General features: G+C 39.3%; 1 protein-coding gene across 9 annotated transcripts in view; it reads right to left on the bottom strand.

Moving 5' to 3' along the window:
* PLCH1 (phospholipase C eta 1) overlaps positions 1-17265 on the bottom strand; it is a 253565-nt gene that overhangs the window by 104102 nt on the left and 132198 nt on the right. For all 9 annotated transcript variants that reach the window (XM_027543071.1, XM_027543077.1, XM_027543032.1 and 6 more), the window contains 2 exons: positions 7810-7956; positions 5567-5810 (listed from right to left, as the gene is read on the bottom strand). In XM_027543071.1, coding sequence (XP_027398872.1) covers positions 5567-5810; positions 7810-7956 — 391 coding nt within the window. The remainder of the gene's footprint in view (positions 1-5566; positions 5811-7809; positions 7957-17265) is intronic.

Raw genomic sequence — 17265 nt, 5'->3', positions numbered from 1 at the left:
AAGAGGGCCTCATAGTATATGTTTTAGGTTTTACAGGCTATTTGGTCTCAGTTGCAAACACCCAACTCTGCTACCACAGGCAATACATAAATGAACTGGCATGGTTGTGTTTCAATAAAATTTAAGGATGTTGAACTCTGAATTTCATAAAACTTCATGTGTCAAAAAATTTTATTCTCCTTTTGATTTTTTTTTTCAGCCATAGAAAACCCATTCTTAGCTCAGGAGGCCATGTAACCGGAAGGGAGGGCCAGATTTGCCCGACAAGCAAAACTCCAAATTTATAGGGAAGGTGTAAGGCTTCAGTTGACAACATCCATAAAGGACTGCCTGGAGTCTTCTAGAGGTAATAATTTCCCTAGTGGCGTCAAGAGGTAAGGTGGAGGAATCACAGAGGAGAATGATGTGATGGAGGATGTGATGGAGGAACATGGTGAGGCTAAGTACCTAGGCATCATCATCTTTGTATGCTGTGGACACTGCATTTTTATCTGACCAGGAAAAGCAAAAAGTCTGCCAATCCTTATCCCTCTCTAGCAATAACAGCAGCAGCTACTATTTATAAAATGCTTACTAGGAGCCAGAGAACATTCAAAGTACTTTGTGTATAACCAACTCATTTGATGGTCACACAGTGAGACAGGGGGGGCACCATCATCAACGTGTTCAAGACTCTGAAGCAAAAGAGTTTAAGTAACTCCCCTAGTTACACAGTACATGGCAGCCTTGGAGCTGGACCCCAGACAGGGCAGCACCAGTCTGTCGTTAACTACAACACTGTGTTGCTGCTGATAGACAGAGGTACCACATCTACCTCCATTCAACATGGCCATACTGTAGAAATCACCTGAATTTCACTTTACACTGGATGCATTTTATTCATGCAATCATTTAAGACTCATTATTCTCATTATTCATTCACAGTTGAAATTTTCAGGTCTAATTGAAATGTAATAATAATGAACATCTCAGCTCTGTTCTCCCCAATTAATATAATTAAATGTACATCTAATCAGGGATGTCACTCTGATAGTAAGACATTATCTAAACCCTGATAGTAAGACATTATCTAAACCCCTATCAAATTCTGACAAATCTCTATGAGAATGGCTCCCTGACTCAACATAAATTTCCCTATTTGTGACACTAGCTTCCTCTTCATTATTCATTAACTTCCTGTTTCTTTTTCTTTCCTCACTGACATAAACAGCAACTATTCTATATTTCTTATAAAATGGTTCCTCTGTGTGATTCTAGAGCATGCTCACTTTCCAGATAGCATATTTTCAAAAGATACAATTCTTCAGCTGTCAATGAACTCAAATATGAAAACTTTCTACTGCTAGTAAACATGAACAAACAAATCAGATTCAAAAACCTACTCATCTAAAGTAGTATAAATTTAAACTAGAGTATTTTAACTTTAGAACATTAAATGTAATCCTCAAGATAACCACAAAGAAGACAGCTATAGAATTTACATAAAAAGAAACAATGAAGGAATTTATTTTGCAATCAAAAAAGAAAAAAAAAAACACATAAAAAGAGGATGGTCTCTTATTAGTCAAGAAATAAGAGACCAAAAAAAGATATAAGGCATAAAGAAAACAAATAGCACAATAACATATTAATCCTTATCAATAATTATTTCCATGTAAATCAATTAAACTCCCCAAAAGACAGATGGGCAGGATAGATTAAAATTCCTGACTAAACTATATGCTGTCTACAAGAAACTCACTTGTGATCCAAAGACACAAACAGGTTGAAAATGAAAGGATGAGAAAAGATATTCGAAGCAAATCATAACCAAAAGAGAGCAGGGGTGGCTCTACTAACATCAAACAATAGACTTTAAATCAAAACAGGCTGTAAGAGACTGTCATTATGTATTAACAGAAGTCTCAATACAACAAGAAGATATAACAATTATAAACATGCATGTATCTAACGACAGACCATCAAAATATATAAAGCAAAAACGGAGAAAATTGAAGAGAGAAAGTTTTACAATAATACTTGGAGACTGCACTCACAATAATGGATAGAACAACCAGACAGAACTAAGGAAATGAATTTAAACAACACAATAAATCAACTAGCTCTAACAGACATATATAGACACTCTTCCCAACAGTATAGGATATACATTCTTCTCAAGGGCATATGGGACATTGTCAGGATAGATTACATTTTAGGCCACCAATGAAGTCTCAATAGATTTAAAACGATAGCAGAAAGAAGAAAATAAGAAAGACAAGAACAGATATGAAGTGGAAAAACAACTGAGGAAAAAAAATCAGTGAAATCAAAAGTATTTTTTTCAAAAAGATTACTAAAAATCAACAAACCTTTAGTTAGACAGACAAAGAGAAAAAAAAAAAGACTCGGTACTAAAATCAGAAATGAAAGTGGGGACATTACTACTGATTCTACAGAAACATAAAGGACTATAAGATACCACTGTAAACAATTGTACACCAAAAAATTGGATAAGCTAGATGAAATGGACAAATTCCTAGAAATATAAAAACTACCAAGACTAAATCACAAAGAAATGGAAAAATCTGAATAAATCTATAACTAGTAAGGAGATGGAATCAGTAGTCAAAAATCTCTCAACAAAGGAAATCTCTAGACTTGATGGTTTCTCTGGTTAATTCTACCACATATTTAAAGAACAACAAACACCAAACTGTCAAATTTTTCCCCAAAAATTAAAGTGGAGGAAATACTTTCTACCTCATTCTATGAGGACAGCATTACCCTGATACCAAAGGCAGAGAAAGACACTACAGGAAAACTACAGACCATTATCTCTTATTTACACTGGTGGAAAACACTCAACAAAATACAGTTGACCCTTGAACACCATGGGTGTGAACTGTGTGGTTTCACTTATATGTGGATTTTTTTCAATAAATAAGTACTACAGTACTACATGCACTGCAGCTGGTTGAATCCACGGATACAGAACCTCAATACAGAGGGCCAACTATAAAGTTATACTCAGATTTTCAGCTGCTCAAGAGGTCTGCACCCCAACTCCTACACTGTTCAAGGGTCAGCTATACTAGCAAATACAATTCACCAGCATATTAATAGGATTATACACCATGACCAAGTGGGATTTATTCCTGAATACAAGGATGATTCAACACATGAGATTGATCAATGTAATACACTGCATCAACATAATGAAGAGAAAAACCACAATCATCTCAGTTGATGCAGAAAAAGCATTAGACAAAATTCAATACACTTTCATGATAAACACACTCAACAAAATAGGAATAGAAGAAAACTATCCAAACATAATAAAAGTTACATATGAAAAAAACACAGCAAATATTATACGCAATAGTTAGAGACTGAAAGCTTTTCCTGTAAGATTAGGAATGAGACAAGAATGCCTGCCTTCACCACTTCTGCTCAACAAAGTACTGGAAGTTCTAGCCAGGGCAACTAGGCAAGAAAAAGAAATAAAAGGCATCCAAATCAGAAGGGAAGAAGTAAAATTATGTGTTTACAGATGATACAATCTTACATGTAGAAAAGCTTAAAGACTTGCAGAAGAGTAAAGCAATACCTCCCTTCTTACTAATTTGTTTTGCTTTGAAAAAGTTACTTTCCATAAAAATGTTTATATGTAATAGTTTATTATAATTTTTAATGAGCTTTTTTAATTCTCACATTTAATTTCTAATATGACAAATATCAGTAGATGGAGCCCACATAGAACTCTTTGGAGTCTTCAGGTTCTAAAAATACAAAAGGGGTCCTGAGATCAAAGTCCAATTATGTTAATTTCTCTTGTCAGAGTTGGTTTAGAAATGGGCCCACAATAGCATTTCTGGCCAATGATGAGAGGTAGTCTTCTGTGAAACTCCTGGGAAGTTCTTCTTTACTCCTAAAAAAAAAGGAGGGGGAGGTTTATGAGAAGAAACTTCGCTCCCTCTGGGCAGCGTTTCTCTGTTTGGAGCTGTTGCAGTTCTCTTTGACCAAAGCGTAGCCAGTTAATGAACCAAGCCAAAATGCTGAGAATGGCAGAACCTACATCTCTTCTAATGACATTACTGACCCACTGAATTAACTCTACCTCAGGTCTCTTGTTCATGAGAAAATGAATATTCTGTATTGTCTGAGGCACTGTTAGTATGGTTCTGTGGCTTGCACCAGAAAGCATTCATTATTTGGTTTTTTATCAAATGTAAGGGAGTTAAGAACCAAACCAACAAAAAAAAGCACACAAAGTGAATTGTTATGCTTATGTTTTGTTCACTTATGAATCCCAGTTGGATTTATCTGCATGCTGTGAATATTGATGAAAACATCAGGGCTCATCCGCTTAGACCTTTGCACTGTCAACATCCTTTCATGGGTTGAATATTTCCACCCTGCTTCAACAGTACCCTGGGTGAGGACTATAGCTCAAGCAGCACAAATTTACCCCTACTCTGGAAAAAATTTAGGGTGCACATTCCAATGACAGCAGGAAAGTAGTACTAATTCCTACAGGCGGAGGGAGAAACATGTATTTTAAGACCATTAAAAATGTGAAGAAGGGAGCCAAAGCAGTCAATGAGTCTAATACCCTCACTTTACAGATAAGGAAACTGAGGCCAGAATGGCCATGCATGTCACATGTCCAGGTGATCCTAGCAGAAGAGGTGCCTGCAGACTAATCACATTAATCATTTATCCTGTCATGCTGCAGGACCAAAGAATGGGTTTAATCAAGAATGAGAATCAGAATTTTAATCAAGAAACTCCAGTTTCTTGAACAATTTAGGCAGGGTAAATATAAGTAAAAAATAACTTCCCCTTAAGGATCAATCAGTTCAGATTCCAAACTGTAAATTAAGAAGAGAGAAAAACCAGGAAAGAACTTAACAGCTGGTATATAATTGGAACTCAAAAAAGTGTTCTGTAAATATGTATGTGCTCGGCTGCTCAGTCGTGACTGACTCTCTATGACTTCATGCACTGTATCCACCAGGCTTCTCTATCCATGGAATTTTCCAGGCAAGAATACTGGAGCGGGTGGCCATTTCCTTCTCCAGGGGATCTACCTGACCCAGGGATCAAACCTGCATCTCCTGTGTCTCCTGCCTTGGCAGGCAGATTTTTTACCACTGCACCGCCTAGGAAGTTGTGATAAAATTTATGAATTTGAAAAAGAAAAAAAAAGAGTTTGTTAAACTAGACGGACTCTATAACAAAGTGGGAGGAAACTCTAACTCAAATAAACATTTTGCTCGTTGCTTCGTCTCTCTTAGGAAACTTTACGATGCATTTGGAGACCTAGCAGATTATGAAGCTGAATCTAGTCTCCTCCAAAGAAGTTTGCTCCTGAGTTCACATAAGCTTAAGTTTCTACATGTTCTACACATTCGTTTACTTGGGGTGGGAGTGAGGAGTGGGCAGAAAGCTGCTAAGGGTAAAGAAAAAAGACAGCAAGGAAAGTGGGTTTAAGCCTCAAAATTATGGGGAAAAGTATAGTCTAATCCACATACAGACACACAGACACATACAGAGTGCAGAATTAAAGTTCTAGGGAGGATATTGGTCGTGGGTCCTCTGCCTTTTGGCAAGGGAATCTTCATCACTGATGCCAGCCATGAGGTACTTGAGGCCTGTAATCCAGGTGCGCGCCTCCTCGGGGTTGGAGGTGATGAGGTCCAGGGACTCCATGTGGTTGCCATGGTAGATGGTGAAGCAGCAGCTGGGATCAAAGTTCCCCTCAGCCTGTCTGTGGAATATCTCAGACTGCCGACCCTCGGTGACTTTGTAAATGGAGTCAATAAGTACTGTGAGGAAAGTGAGGAAAGTGCAGTTACCTGGCAGGTGAAGATATGTGTGCAGATTCAGAAAAGTAAAATCATCTAAAGATTTAAAAATAAAATTAATTGTCTGTGAATTGTCCAGACAATTGAAAAGTCCAAATGTGCAATACAAGCTTTATCATTTCCTGCTAGTAACCTTCTCCATGTACTACTCAACCCTCCTGGGCACTCAGACAATACCCTCCTAGGCACTGGGTCAGGAAGTGTTAAAATTTATGATAGGAAAACAGATAAGCCCAGCAGGGGGCAAGAAGACTGGTAGAAAAGGGGGATGTAAATATATCAAATGTATAGTTTATACATTTATGCAAGGAAAACATACAAAGACCTAGAGCCGACTCTGATATTTTACAATATGCATACGACAGCAGTTAAAAATTGAAGGGAAAAAAAAAATTGAAGGGAAAAAACATTTGATGGCAACCAAATAGCATAGCTAAATGTGATTTGGATTCATAGAGAGAAAGCTATAAGGGTGAAGGCAGAGCGAGGCTTGAGAGGTGGAGGGGAAAACAAGATGGTCAATCAGGGAAAAGAGGCATAAAGATACAGAAACATTAGCCCCACTCCAGAGATGCTGGACTGAAAAGCTCAGGAAGTAGAGTAACAGGAGACAAAGCTGGAAAGGCAGGTAGAGGCTAGGTTATGAGGAGCTGGAGTGACAGTGCAGAGATGAGCATTATTTAGGTGGTGGAGCAACACTGCAGGCTTGGGTCAGGGGAACACTTGCAGAGAGAATTACTTTGGATTAAACACTATGTTCTGTTTGTTCACTTGCCTGTTTGGGGGCATGAATCAGAAAGTTGTAATCTTACTGACTGCCCATATACACCATCCATGCCTCTGCTCTGCCTTAATGGCAAGTCCCAATTTTTCTTTCTTTCCACTCATGGGGATGAGCCTCTGACCATTGCAGGGCAAGTTCTGGTACGGCTAAGGCATTGGGGTGGCCCCACTCTGGACTCCTATAATGGCTTTAGGTGTGGGAACATAACCCACTTGTAACCAAGGAGACATGCATTCTGCTTGAGGGAAGGGCATGGAATGGGGCTCTCCCCTCTTGAAAAGGAAGCACTGGAAGAGAAGGTCCCTTTTCTGCATCTTCTTGAAGCCTATCAGTTGTGAAGCCATGTTACTGCTGCCTCAATTACAGTGTCAGTGCAGAAGGGAGAGAGCCAAGAGCGCTCAGAGAGACAGAACTAGAGGCTCAACGTCCCACAGTTGGAGCCAGCCAGTCTCTGGGTTTCTTGTTAAGTGAGAATAAATTGTATATCACGTAAGCCTGATTTAGTGGAGGTCATCTGTGACATGAAGAGGAAAGCATCTTCACTGGTCAGGGCAGAAGAAACTAGCAAATGGAGCTTGGTTAGGAGATTTTGCGTATGCCACCAGAAAGACAGAGACCCTGGATGAAGGAGGTCCATGTGAAAACAAGAGGAAGGAGCAGATGAAGAGAGATGCTCCAGGGGACTCAGCATGGACTAGAAACTGAGTTTAGGATTGGGAGAGAGGCTTTATGGAGGAGGCAGATCAAAGCTATTTTATTTGATATCATTAAAACAATTTTGTCAGTCCATTCGTCAGTTAACTGTGCACAGAATATGTCAAAACAGTTTAATCCTATTGGATTTATGACTTCCTTCACTTTTTTAAAGAAAAATAAAAGGCCTCAAGCTATAAAACTTCATATCCCAACTAAATACAACATGTCTTCAATGTAGGATAAATATTACCTTCAACAGCACTAGTGGATAAGAGAACTTTTTATGGATTTAAAGTTCCTGATGAATTAACAAAAGCAAAAATGGTCATCACTTATTCTGTCTCTGCACATTCTCTAACCACTGACCCCCTAAAACTTGTAAAAATATGAAAGTTTTACGCAGCTAAAACTTCCACAGAGCCCATCCAATAGAAGCCATGTGTTACTGGGTCAAGTCAAGAATTCAAAAGCCAGTCTTACTTTTTGCCTTCTCACTCTTCCTAGAGGGTCTCCATCGGAGGCGGGTCCGGTGTTCATCCAGGTAAAAGAGCCGGACGAGCCCCTTGGTCCCACGCTTCAGCTTGATCATCTGTGTCCCAGACTGCATTACGCTCATGCATCTTTCAACTGCAAACGAGATTGGAGCACAGTCAGTTTTCACGCAGTGCAAGTGCCTCCTGCTGTTCAGAGACACTGCTGAATGAAACCTTTGATTCACATCCCAAAGCCTCCAAGAGCCAGAAGGCAAATTTAGAAGAGGTAACCTGAAAACAGAGTTGTTAAAGAATTGATTTATCAGGCTTAAGCCAGAAAAAAGCCTCACTGATGGAAATAAAAGTCTACTTCTAGATAAACAATGCATGACATTGAACAGTGTATCTTTTTTTCTAACTGGCAACATGTTTTTGGTATAAAAACCAATAATAAATAATTTGATACTTGAATATACATTCATAAAGCAAGTTTCAGACTTTATGTTAAATCTTGTGAGCTTTTATACAGCCAACTATAAAATCATCTTATGTTAATGCTTCCAAATGCAATTAACAAAAACATGAATGGCAAAATGTTTCAACAATCATTGAAGTTGCATATGGGTTCGTATTATAATTTTGTATATACTTGAAAACAACTAAGTAAACATTTTAAAATGTGGTCAGAAAAAAAAAAATCAAGTTTGTACAAATATAAAATATTTGTTAAGGAATTTGGCTGCCAGTATTTTCTAAGTAGAGAAGTAACTTGGTGATTGAACTCAGGTAAAATCCAACTCACTTATCATCCAAGTTAATGCTTTCATTTAAACTCTCTGCTTTGAGATGAAACTTGATGGCAATGAGCATCTTTTGTTAATGTCCGTTTCCTTTTCTTTGCTAATAGTATCCACATTTCCTTTGGAAATACTTATTTTCCCATCTTATGTGCCTCCGGTGACCTGTCAACCATCCCAAGCAAGAAATGGGCACCTAGCTTAGGTGGAGAGCAAATCTGGCTCCCTTCCAAGAAACAGAAATCCTGAGCAGAACACTGAATGAAAACGGAACTGAGTCATTGCAAAGGCCAGAACTTCAGAGATGCTCCTGGTTGGACACTCAAGATGTTACAATTGTCACAGTCACCCTTCCTAAAGCTGGCAAATTATTCAGTTTTCCCCCTTGGTTCTCCAAGTTATACAATACTCTTCCAAATGCCCTTTTCTCATTGCATCAGCCAGAAACTGCTTCTGTTTCACTGACTAACACACAGGCACAGATGTAACCTTTAGAGAACCAGAAACAACTAGCTCTGAGCACCTACCTTATCAAGCAGCATGCTGTTAGAGAAAAGAAACATGGTAAACAAAACTTCAAAGTTAGACTTCAGCTTCTTTGGCTAACTTGTCATTATATTAAATAGGAAAGAATTTGATCCCAGAGCCTAACACAGTAGGCACAGAATTCTCAAAGTAACTTTAACATAACCAACTTTGACCATTTCCTCCATGAAGAGTCTTTTCTTCCCCCAAAGAAATCAAGGAAAAACTGTGCAAAACTAAATATATTTCTAGGACTTGATATTGCAAGAAAGGTGAAGTACAGGTTGCTCTTATGCCTTTGATCTGACATATCAAATATGCAAGTAAAAAAATACTGCTTAAGAAAAAAACATGCAAATTTAAAATGTTTACTTTGAAGCACAGAACAAAATTTGAGATTTGATTTCACACACATTAGTAAATTTACCCACCACTTAGCACCATTCATTTAGGTAATAAATGTCATGGATTTAAATTCTTGACAGTCACCCTGACCATCTCATACCAACAGTTAGAGGGAGAACAGAAAACAGTCAGTTTATCAAGGAAAAATCAAGTCTAACCAAGCAAGTCAAAACTCCCAGAAAAACCTATTAGAATTTCTTTGACCTCTGACATCAGGTCACATCAATAAACAAATATTCACAGAGTCACTCCCTGCTCCAGGCACAGGGTTATATAATGAGGTAAAGCAGAGAATAAGGAGACTTTGACTTACAGAGTTAAATTTTAAAAGAATGAAGCCTCTAAAAAGATAACTTACAAACAGTAGTTTAGAACTGTGGTTAAGAACACAATTTGAATCCAGACAGCCTGGGACAGAATTCCAAATCTTCCACTTGCTTGTATGAGCTTAGGTTCATTATTTTATCCCTCAATGCCTCCATGCCCCTTCATGAATTGTAGCCTTGTCATGGCAAAGGGGCGAGGGTAACTCAATGAAGCTATGAGCCATGCTGTGCAGGGCCACCCAAGATGGAAGAGTCAGAATGGAGAGTTCTGACAAACTGTGGTCCACTGGAAGAGTTGATGGCAACCCTCCAGCATTCTTGCCACAGAGAATCCCATGGACAGCATGAAAAGGCAAAAAGATACGATGTCAGAAGATGGGTCCTCCAGATCAGAAGGTGTCCAATATGCTACTGGAAAACAGCAGAGGGCAATTACTAACAGCTCCAGAAAGAATGAAGAGGCTGGGCCAAAGCAGGAGTGACTCTCAGGTATGGATGTGTCTGGTGGTGAAAGTAAAGTCCAATGCTGTAGAGAACAATATCCCATAGGAACCTAGAATGTTAGGTCCATGAATCTAGGTAAATAGGACGTGGTCAAGCAGGAGATGGCAAGGGTGAACATCAACATCTTGGGAATCAGTAAACTAAAATGGACAGAAATGGGCAAATCTAATTCACATGTGATTATATTTACTATTCTTAAAAGAAATGGAGTAGACTTCATAGTCAATGAAAGAGTCTGAAATGCAGTACTTGGGTGCAGTCTCAAAAATGAGAGAATGATCTGTTTGTTTCCAAGGCAAACCGTTGTTCAACATCCCAGTAATCCAAGTCTATGCCCCAACCACTGGTGCTGAAGAAGCTGAAATTGACCATTTCTATGAAGACCAACAACACCTTCTAGAACACCAAAAAAAAAAAAAGATGTCCTTTTCAGCATAGGAGATTGGAATGCAAAAGTAGGAAGTCAAAGAGATACTGGGAATAACATGTAAGTTCAGCCATGGAAAACAAAATGAAGCGGGGAAAAGGCTAACAGAGTTTTGTCAAGGGTGTTTGTCATAGTAAACACCGTCTTCCAACAACACAAGAGACAACTCTGAACATGATGGTCAGTACTGAAATCAGATCGATAATATTCTTTGTAGGCAAAAATAGAGAAGCTCTATACAATAAGTAAAAACAAGACCTGGAGCTAACTGTGGCTCAAATCACAAGCTCCTCTTTACAATTCAGACTTAAATTGAAGTAGGAAAAAGCACTAGACCATTCAGGTATGACCTAAATCAAATCCTTTATGATTATACAGTAGAGGTGGTGAATAGATTCAAGGGATGAGATCTGGCAGACAGAGTGCCTGCAGAACTATGGATGAAGGTTCATAACTTTGTACAGGAGGTGGTGAGCAAAACCATCCTCAAGAAAAAGAAATGCAACAAGGCAAAGTGGTTGTCTGAGGAGGCCTTACAAATAGCTGAGAAAAGAAGAGAAGTGAAAGGCAAGGGAGAAAGGGAAAGATATATCCAACTTAAAGCAGAGTTCCAGAGAATAGCAACAAGAGATAAGGCCTTCTTACATGAACAATGCAAAGAATTAGAGGAAAATAATAGAATAGGAAAGACTAGAGATCTCTTCAAGAAAATTAGAGACACCAAGGGAACATTTCATGCAAGGATGGGCACAATAAAGGACAGAACAATAAGGACCCATAAGAAGCAGAAGATATTAAGAAGAGGTGGCAAGAATACACAGAAGAACTGTACAAGAAAGGTCTTGATGACCTGGATAATCACAATGGTGTAGTAACTCACCTACAGCTGGACATCCCGGAGTGTGAAATCAAGTGGACCTTAGGAAGCATTACTATGAACAAAGCTAGTGGAGGTGATGGAATTCCAGCTGAGCTATTTCAAATCTTAAAAGATGATGCTGTGAAAGCGCTGCACTCAGTATGCCAGCAAATTTGGAAAACACAGCAGTGGCCCCAGCACTGGAAAGAGTCAGTTTTCATTCTAATCCCAAAGAAGGGCAATGCCAAAGAATGTTCCAACTACTGTACAATGATGCTTATTTCACATGCTAGTGAGGTTATACTCAAAATCCTTCAACCTAAGCTTCAGTAGTACATGAAATAAGAACTTCTGGATGTGTTAGCTGAGTTTCAAAGAAGCTGAGGAACCAGAGATCAAATTGCCAACATCTGGTGGATCACAGAAAAAGCAAGAGAATTCCCAAAAAATATCTACTTCTGCTTCATCAACTATGCTAAAGCCTTTGTGTGGATCACAACAAACTGTGGAAAATTCTGAAAGGGATAGGAATACCAGACCACCTTACCTGCCTCCTGAGAAACCTGTATGCAGATCCAGAAGCAATAATTAGAACCAGACACCAAACAACTGACTGGTTCCAAACTGGGAAGGGAGTATGTTATGGCTGTGTATTATCACCCTGCTTATTTAAATTGTATGCAGAGTACATCATTCAAAATGCTGGGCTGGATGAATCACAAGCTAGAATCAAGATTGCCAGGACAAATATCAACAACCTCAGATATGCAGATGACACCACCCTAATGGCACAAAGTGAAGAGGAACTAAAGAGCCTTCTGTTGAAGGTGAAAGAGCAGAGTGAAAAAGCTGGCTTAAAACTCAACATTCAAAAAACTAAGATCATGGCAGGCAATCCCATCACTTCATGGCAAATAGATGGGGAAAAGGTGGATGCAGTGACAGATTTTCTTTTCTTGGGCTCCAAAAATCACTGCAGATGGTAACTGCAGCCATGAAATTAAAAGACACTTGCTTTTTGGAAGGAAAGCTATGACAAACCTAGACAGCATATTAAAAAGCAAAGACATCCCTTTGCGGACAAAGATCTGTCTAGTCAAAGCTACGGTTTTTCCAGTAGTCATGTACAGATGCGAGAGTTGAACCACAAAGAAGGCTGAGTACCGAAGAACTGATGCTTTCAATTTTTTTGTGGTGCTAGAGAAGACTCTTGAGAGTCCCTTGGACTGCAAGGAGATCAAACCAGTCAATCCTAAAGGAAATCAACCCTGAATATCATTGGAAGGACCCATGCTGAAGCTCCAATACTTTGGCCCCCTGATGTGAAGAAACGACTCATTGGAAAAAACCCTGATGACTGGAAAGATTGAAGGCAGGAGAAGCGAGCAGCAGAAGATGAGATGGTTGGATAGCATCACAGATTCAGTGAACATCAATTTGAGCAAATTCCGGGAGATAGTAGAAGACAGAAGAGCCCGGCAGGCTGCAGTTCATGGGGTCGAAAAAGAGTTGGACATGACTTGTTCAGCAACTGAGCAAGAACATGTCTCCAGGATTTGTCTACAAAATGGGAATAATGTTACTTACCCCTTGAAATGTTGTTGAAGGCTGAATGAGTTAATTCATGTAAAGTACCAAAAGCAGTGCCTGGCACAAAATAAACACTATAAATGGTAGCTATTATTACGATTTTATTATTGATATTTTCAAAAATAAACGCCATAACAAAAATACATGGGAGTCCATAGCAAAAAGAGAATACAGTGTGTGGGGGTAGGGAGAATGTGGTAATAAAACAGTGTCAGTGGAGCCTTGAGGACAGGAAAGAGCATGGGTGTAATCAGAGGATAGGAAAGGATGCTTCGCTCTCTTTGGTGCAGTGTCCTAAAAGGCTATTATAACAGGATATTTGATTTTTGGGGTCAGATAAGACTAGATGCATAGAGGTAGGAATGCCTGACCTAAGATTTAAACACAATGGCAATAACAGATTCATTAGATATTTCTAAGCAAAGGAGAGGGGGCATAAAAGATATAATTCAAGAAGATGTCTGCTTGGGAAAGGAGAATAAAATGAACTGTTTATGCCAGAACAGAAAGTTGACTTAACTTAACTTGACTTAACTGTATCACCAAGACCTAAAGCGAGGACTGTAGACCTGTAGGAAGGACTGTCTATATATCAGACACAGTGCCCTCTGCCCTGTTCACGCTGCCTCTTCTTTCCCTGGACTTTTCACAGTCCCATTTCTTTTCCCTGAAATAAAACCATTATGGATATAATATTCTCAACTTTTTAACAGGAAAAGCACAGGGACATAAAAGTTTAATCAGTTAGTTGAGATAACACCACGTGCCACTTAGCAAGCGTCATCCAAAGAAAGCCGAACGTTTTAGAAAATGAGACCCAACCCCTTAGAGAGGGAGTGTGTTTGAATAGTACATTAAATATTCACTAGCTTCACGTTTATTGCACTAGCTCAGTCATAGGCTGAAACCCTAGCATTATCCACTGCCGTGAACTAGTATATATGATCCAAACATTCTTGGCAGAGCTAGGGTCTGAAACAAAGTGCTGCTTAAATTGTTTATGTAGCTGCTTTATGCTTTCCCTGTGATGTTCTCTAGCACACAAAAAAACCATATTGTTAGAGTCAACTTGAAAAAAAACAAGTCTAGTGAACTTGCATTTAGATGAAGTTTAAGCTGATGTGGCAACTCTGACCAGAAATAGAATTCTTACAGAGGGCAGGGTCCCAAAGCCACAAAGAACTGAGGCAGGCTCATCATGGTACAGTGCTTTCTTTTCTTTCTGGCTACTTTTCAGGAATCAGAGCCATGCGATAGGCAAATCCACAAATGATTTCTGTTTTTTAACCAGATTGAAAGTCATCTAAACCTATCGCTCCGTTCTTCAAACCTGATAGTAGACGGTCCTGTGGAGTGGTACAGCTAACCAGAGAAGGAGCACCCTCAATCTTTGGGGCTCATTCCACTGGGTAATAATCACCCATCTTAGAGACAAAATATTATTCCTTGGAGAAGGCAATGGCACCCCACTCCAGTACTCTTGCCTGGAAAATCTCATGGACAGAGGAGCCTGGTAGGCTGCAGTCCATGGGGTCGCTAAGAGTCGGACATGACTGAGCAACTTCACTTTAATTACTTAAGTATTAGTTGCTCAGTCGTGTCCGACTATTTGCAACCTCAAGGGCTGTATTTAGCCTTCCAGGTTCCCCTATCCATGGAATTCTGCAGGCAAGAATATTAGAGTGGGTCATCATGTCCTCCTCCAGGGGATCTTCCTGACCCAGGAATCAAACTCAGGTCTCCTGCACTGCAGGCAGATTCTTTACCATCTGAGCGAGCAGGGAAGCCCTAAATTACTTAAGGGTCAGCATAATTTCTTTATATTCTGCATTCAGTTGAGATAAGTAACAGTAGTTACTACCTGCTATAAAAGTCATTCACCAGCCATGCTGGGTCAGTAGATTCCATAAAACAGGGTGAGAAACAAGGGAATAAAGGCAAAACTCCAGGGGTGGGTAAACAATGGAAGAGTGTCAGAGGCATAGGATAATAGAACCTCATCACACATTTCCAGTGCTGGAAAGTATCTGGGGAAAGTGCAAATACAGGCGACAGATTCAGGCAGCTACCAACAATCTCTTTGATTTCACATTCCCCCTGTGGTAGCCCTAATATTTTTAGAAAGGAAGTTTAGTTGGATACAATGCCGCAATGTTCCAAAACATTAAGGGAGAAATGCCCTTTAACCCATTACATAACACACATACCGTTTTTGTCTGTTATGCTCCAGACCTCAATACGAACACAAATTTGTCATATTGGTTGCAATCATGATATTTAAGCCATTTGGCATGCTGCTCTTTTTTTCATTTGTATTATAAACAGCTTTCCATGTTTCTACAGAGTCTTAATAATTATCATTTTAATCACTGCCTAACAAAATAGTATAAATATTTAAAGAGTAGAACAGATGAGTCGAGGACTGCATTTCTAACTTTATTACATAATTAGAGTTTTAAAGCTCTCTGAGTCTCATCTGTAAAATAAAAGGCGTAGCAAAGTGGTCTATAAGGTCCTTTAGAATTCAAGTCTTTCAGTTCAGTTTAGTTCGGTTCAGTTGCTCAGTCGTGTCCAACTGTTTGCAACCCCATGAATCACAGCACGCCAGGCCTCCCTGTCCATCACCAACTCCCGGAGTTCACTCAGACTCACGTCCATCGAGTCAGTGATGCCATCCAGCCATCTCATCCTCTGTCATCCCCTTCTCCTCTTGCCCCCAATCCCTCCCAGCATCAGGGTCTTTTCCAATGAGTCAACTCTTCGCATGAGGTGGCCAAAGTACTGGAGTTTCAGCTTTAGCATCATTCCTTCCAAAGAAATCCCAGGGCTGATCTCCTTCAGAATGGACCGGTTGGATCTCCTTGCGGTCCAAGGGACTCTCAAGAGTCTTCTCCAATACCACAGAGGGATTAAATCAATCATTTCTGCCACAGTCAGTTTAAAATATTAAGTAAATTTCTTTAGGGGTTATCAGTTCACTAAGTCCCTCAAGCAGAAAATGCTGTTAAAAAATACACTTCCGATTTAAAGTATCATAATACAATCATTTGAGGGGAGATTCCCAACATTTCCACTTAGTCTACATGGCATCCAAATGGGTTTGAATCTTTAAGCCAAGGTCAAATCAGAGAAAATCATATTGTGTTAGGAATGCCATATATGCCACCTGATGGTGACTTTTTAATAGCTTTGAGATATAATTTATATACATTAAAATTATAAGTGAAAAAGGCCAAGTATAAACAAGCATATATAACTTAGAGTATGCTAATTCTTGTGTAATAAAAAGTATATGAATTTTTAAATATATAAATATTGTTCATCATCACAAAAAGAAATACAGGAAGGATAACCCAGAAAACAGTGAAGGTGGTTACCTATGAGGGTGGAAGAGAATTGAGTGATGAGGGTAAAGAACGGTGTGACACCTCTTGTAGGATCCTACATGTTCAAACTTAAATCAATAAGGATGAGAGGAGTGCAAAACAAGACAAAATGTAAACAAAATCATATACACAGAGACACAGGTGTTTGTGTACATACTTGTATGTCTGTGTGTGTGTGGAGCTGCATGTATTTCCAGGCTCTGTTCTCTGAAAGGCCAAGAAGCAAAATCCCCTCCAACAGTACTGAGCACACCTGGAGCCCTGCTCATTCTCTGCTCTAAAGGTCACCTTGAGGCAGTCTCTCACACAGTCTCATGGCCGTGTCTGTGTTGAGGACACACAAAAATATCACTTGCGCTCTTTTGTAAACACGTCTATTCTGGGACACTGATCAACAAACGGCATTAGCGGGCCAACGACAACAACAAAGTACAGACCCTCTACAATGGAATCTTTTCAACCAAAAACTACACAAAAAATGTGAATGGATTTCTTGCCAGCTTCCACAGATCAGAGTAAAGCTGAGTGGCTGAAAGGGATTCGTTTCTGAAAACAATTTCATTTCTACGTGGAAAAGGTGCAGGTAATGCTTCTGTCAAAGGAAGGAAAAGAGAGATTTCCTAAAACCATCAGAGCAGAAGTAC

The sequence above is a fragment of the Bos indicus x Bos taurus genome, chromosome 1 (genome assembly GCF_003369695.1).
Source record: "Bos indicus x Bos taurus breed Angus x Brahman F1 hybrid chromosome 1, Bos_hybrid_MaternalHap_v2.0, whole genome shotgun sequence".
Taxonomy (NCBI): Eukaryota; Metazoa; Chordata; class Mammalia; order Artiodactyla; family Bovidae; genus Bos; species Bos indicus x Bos taurus.
This window is presented reverse-complemented; position numbering and strand designations above follow the sequence as displayed.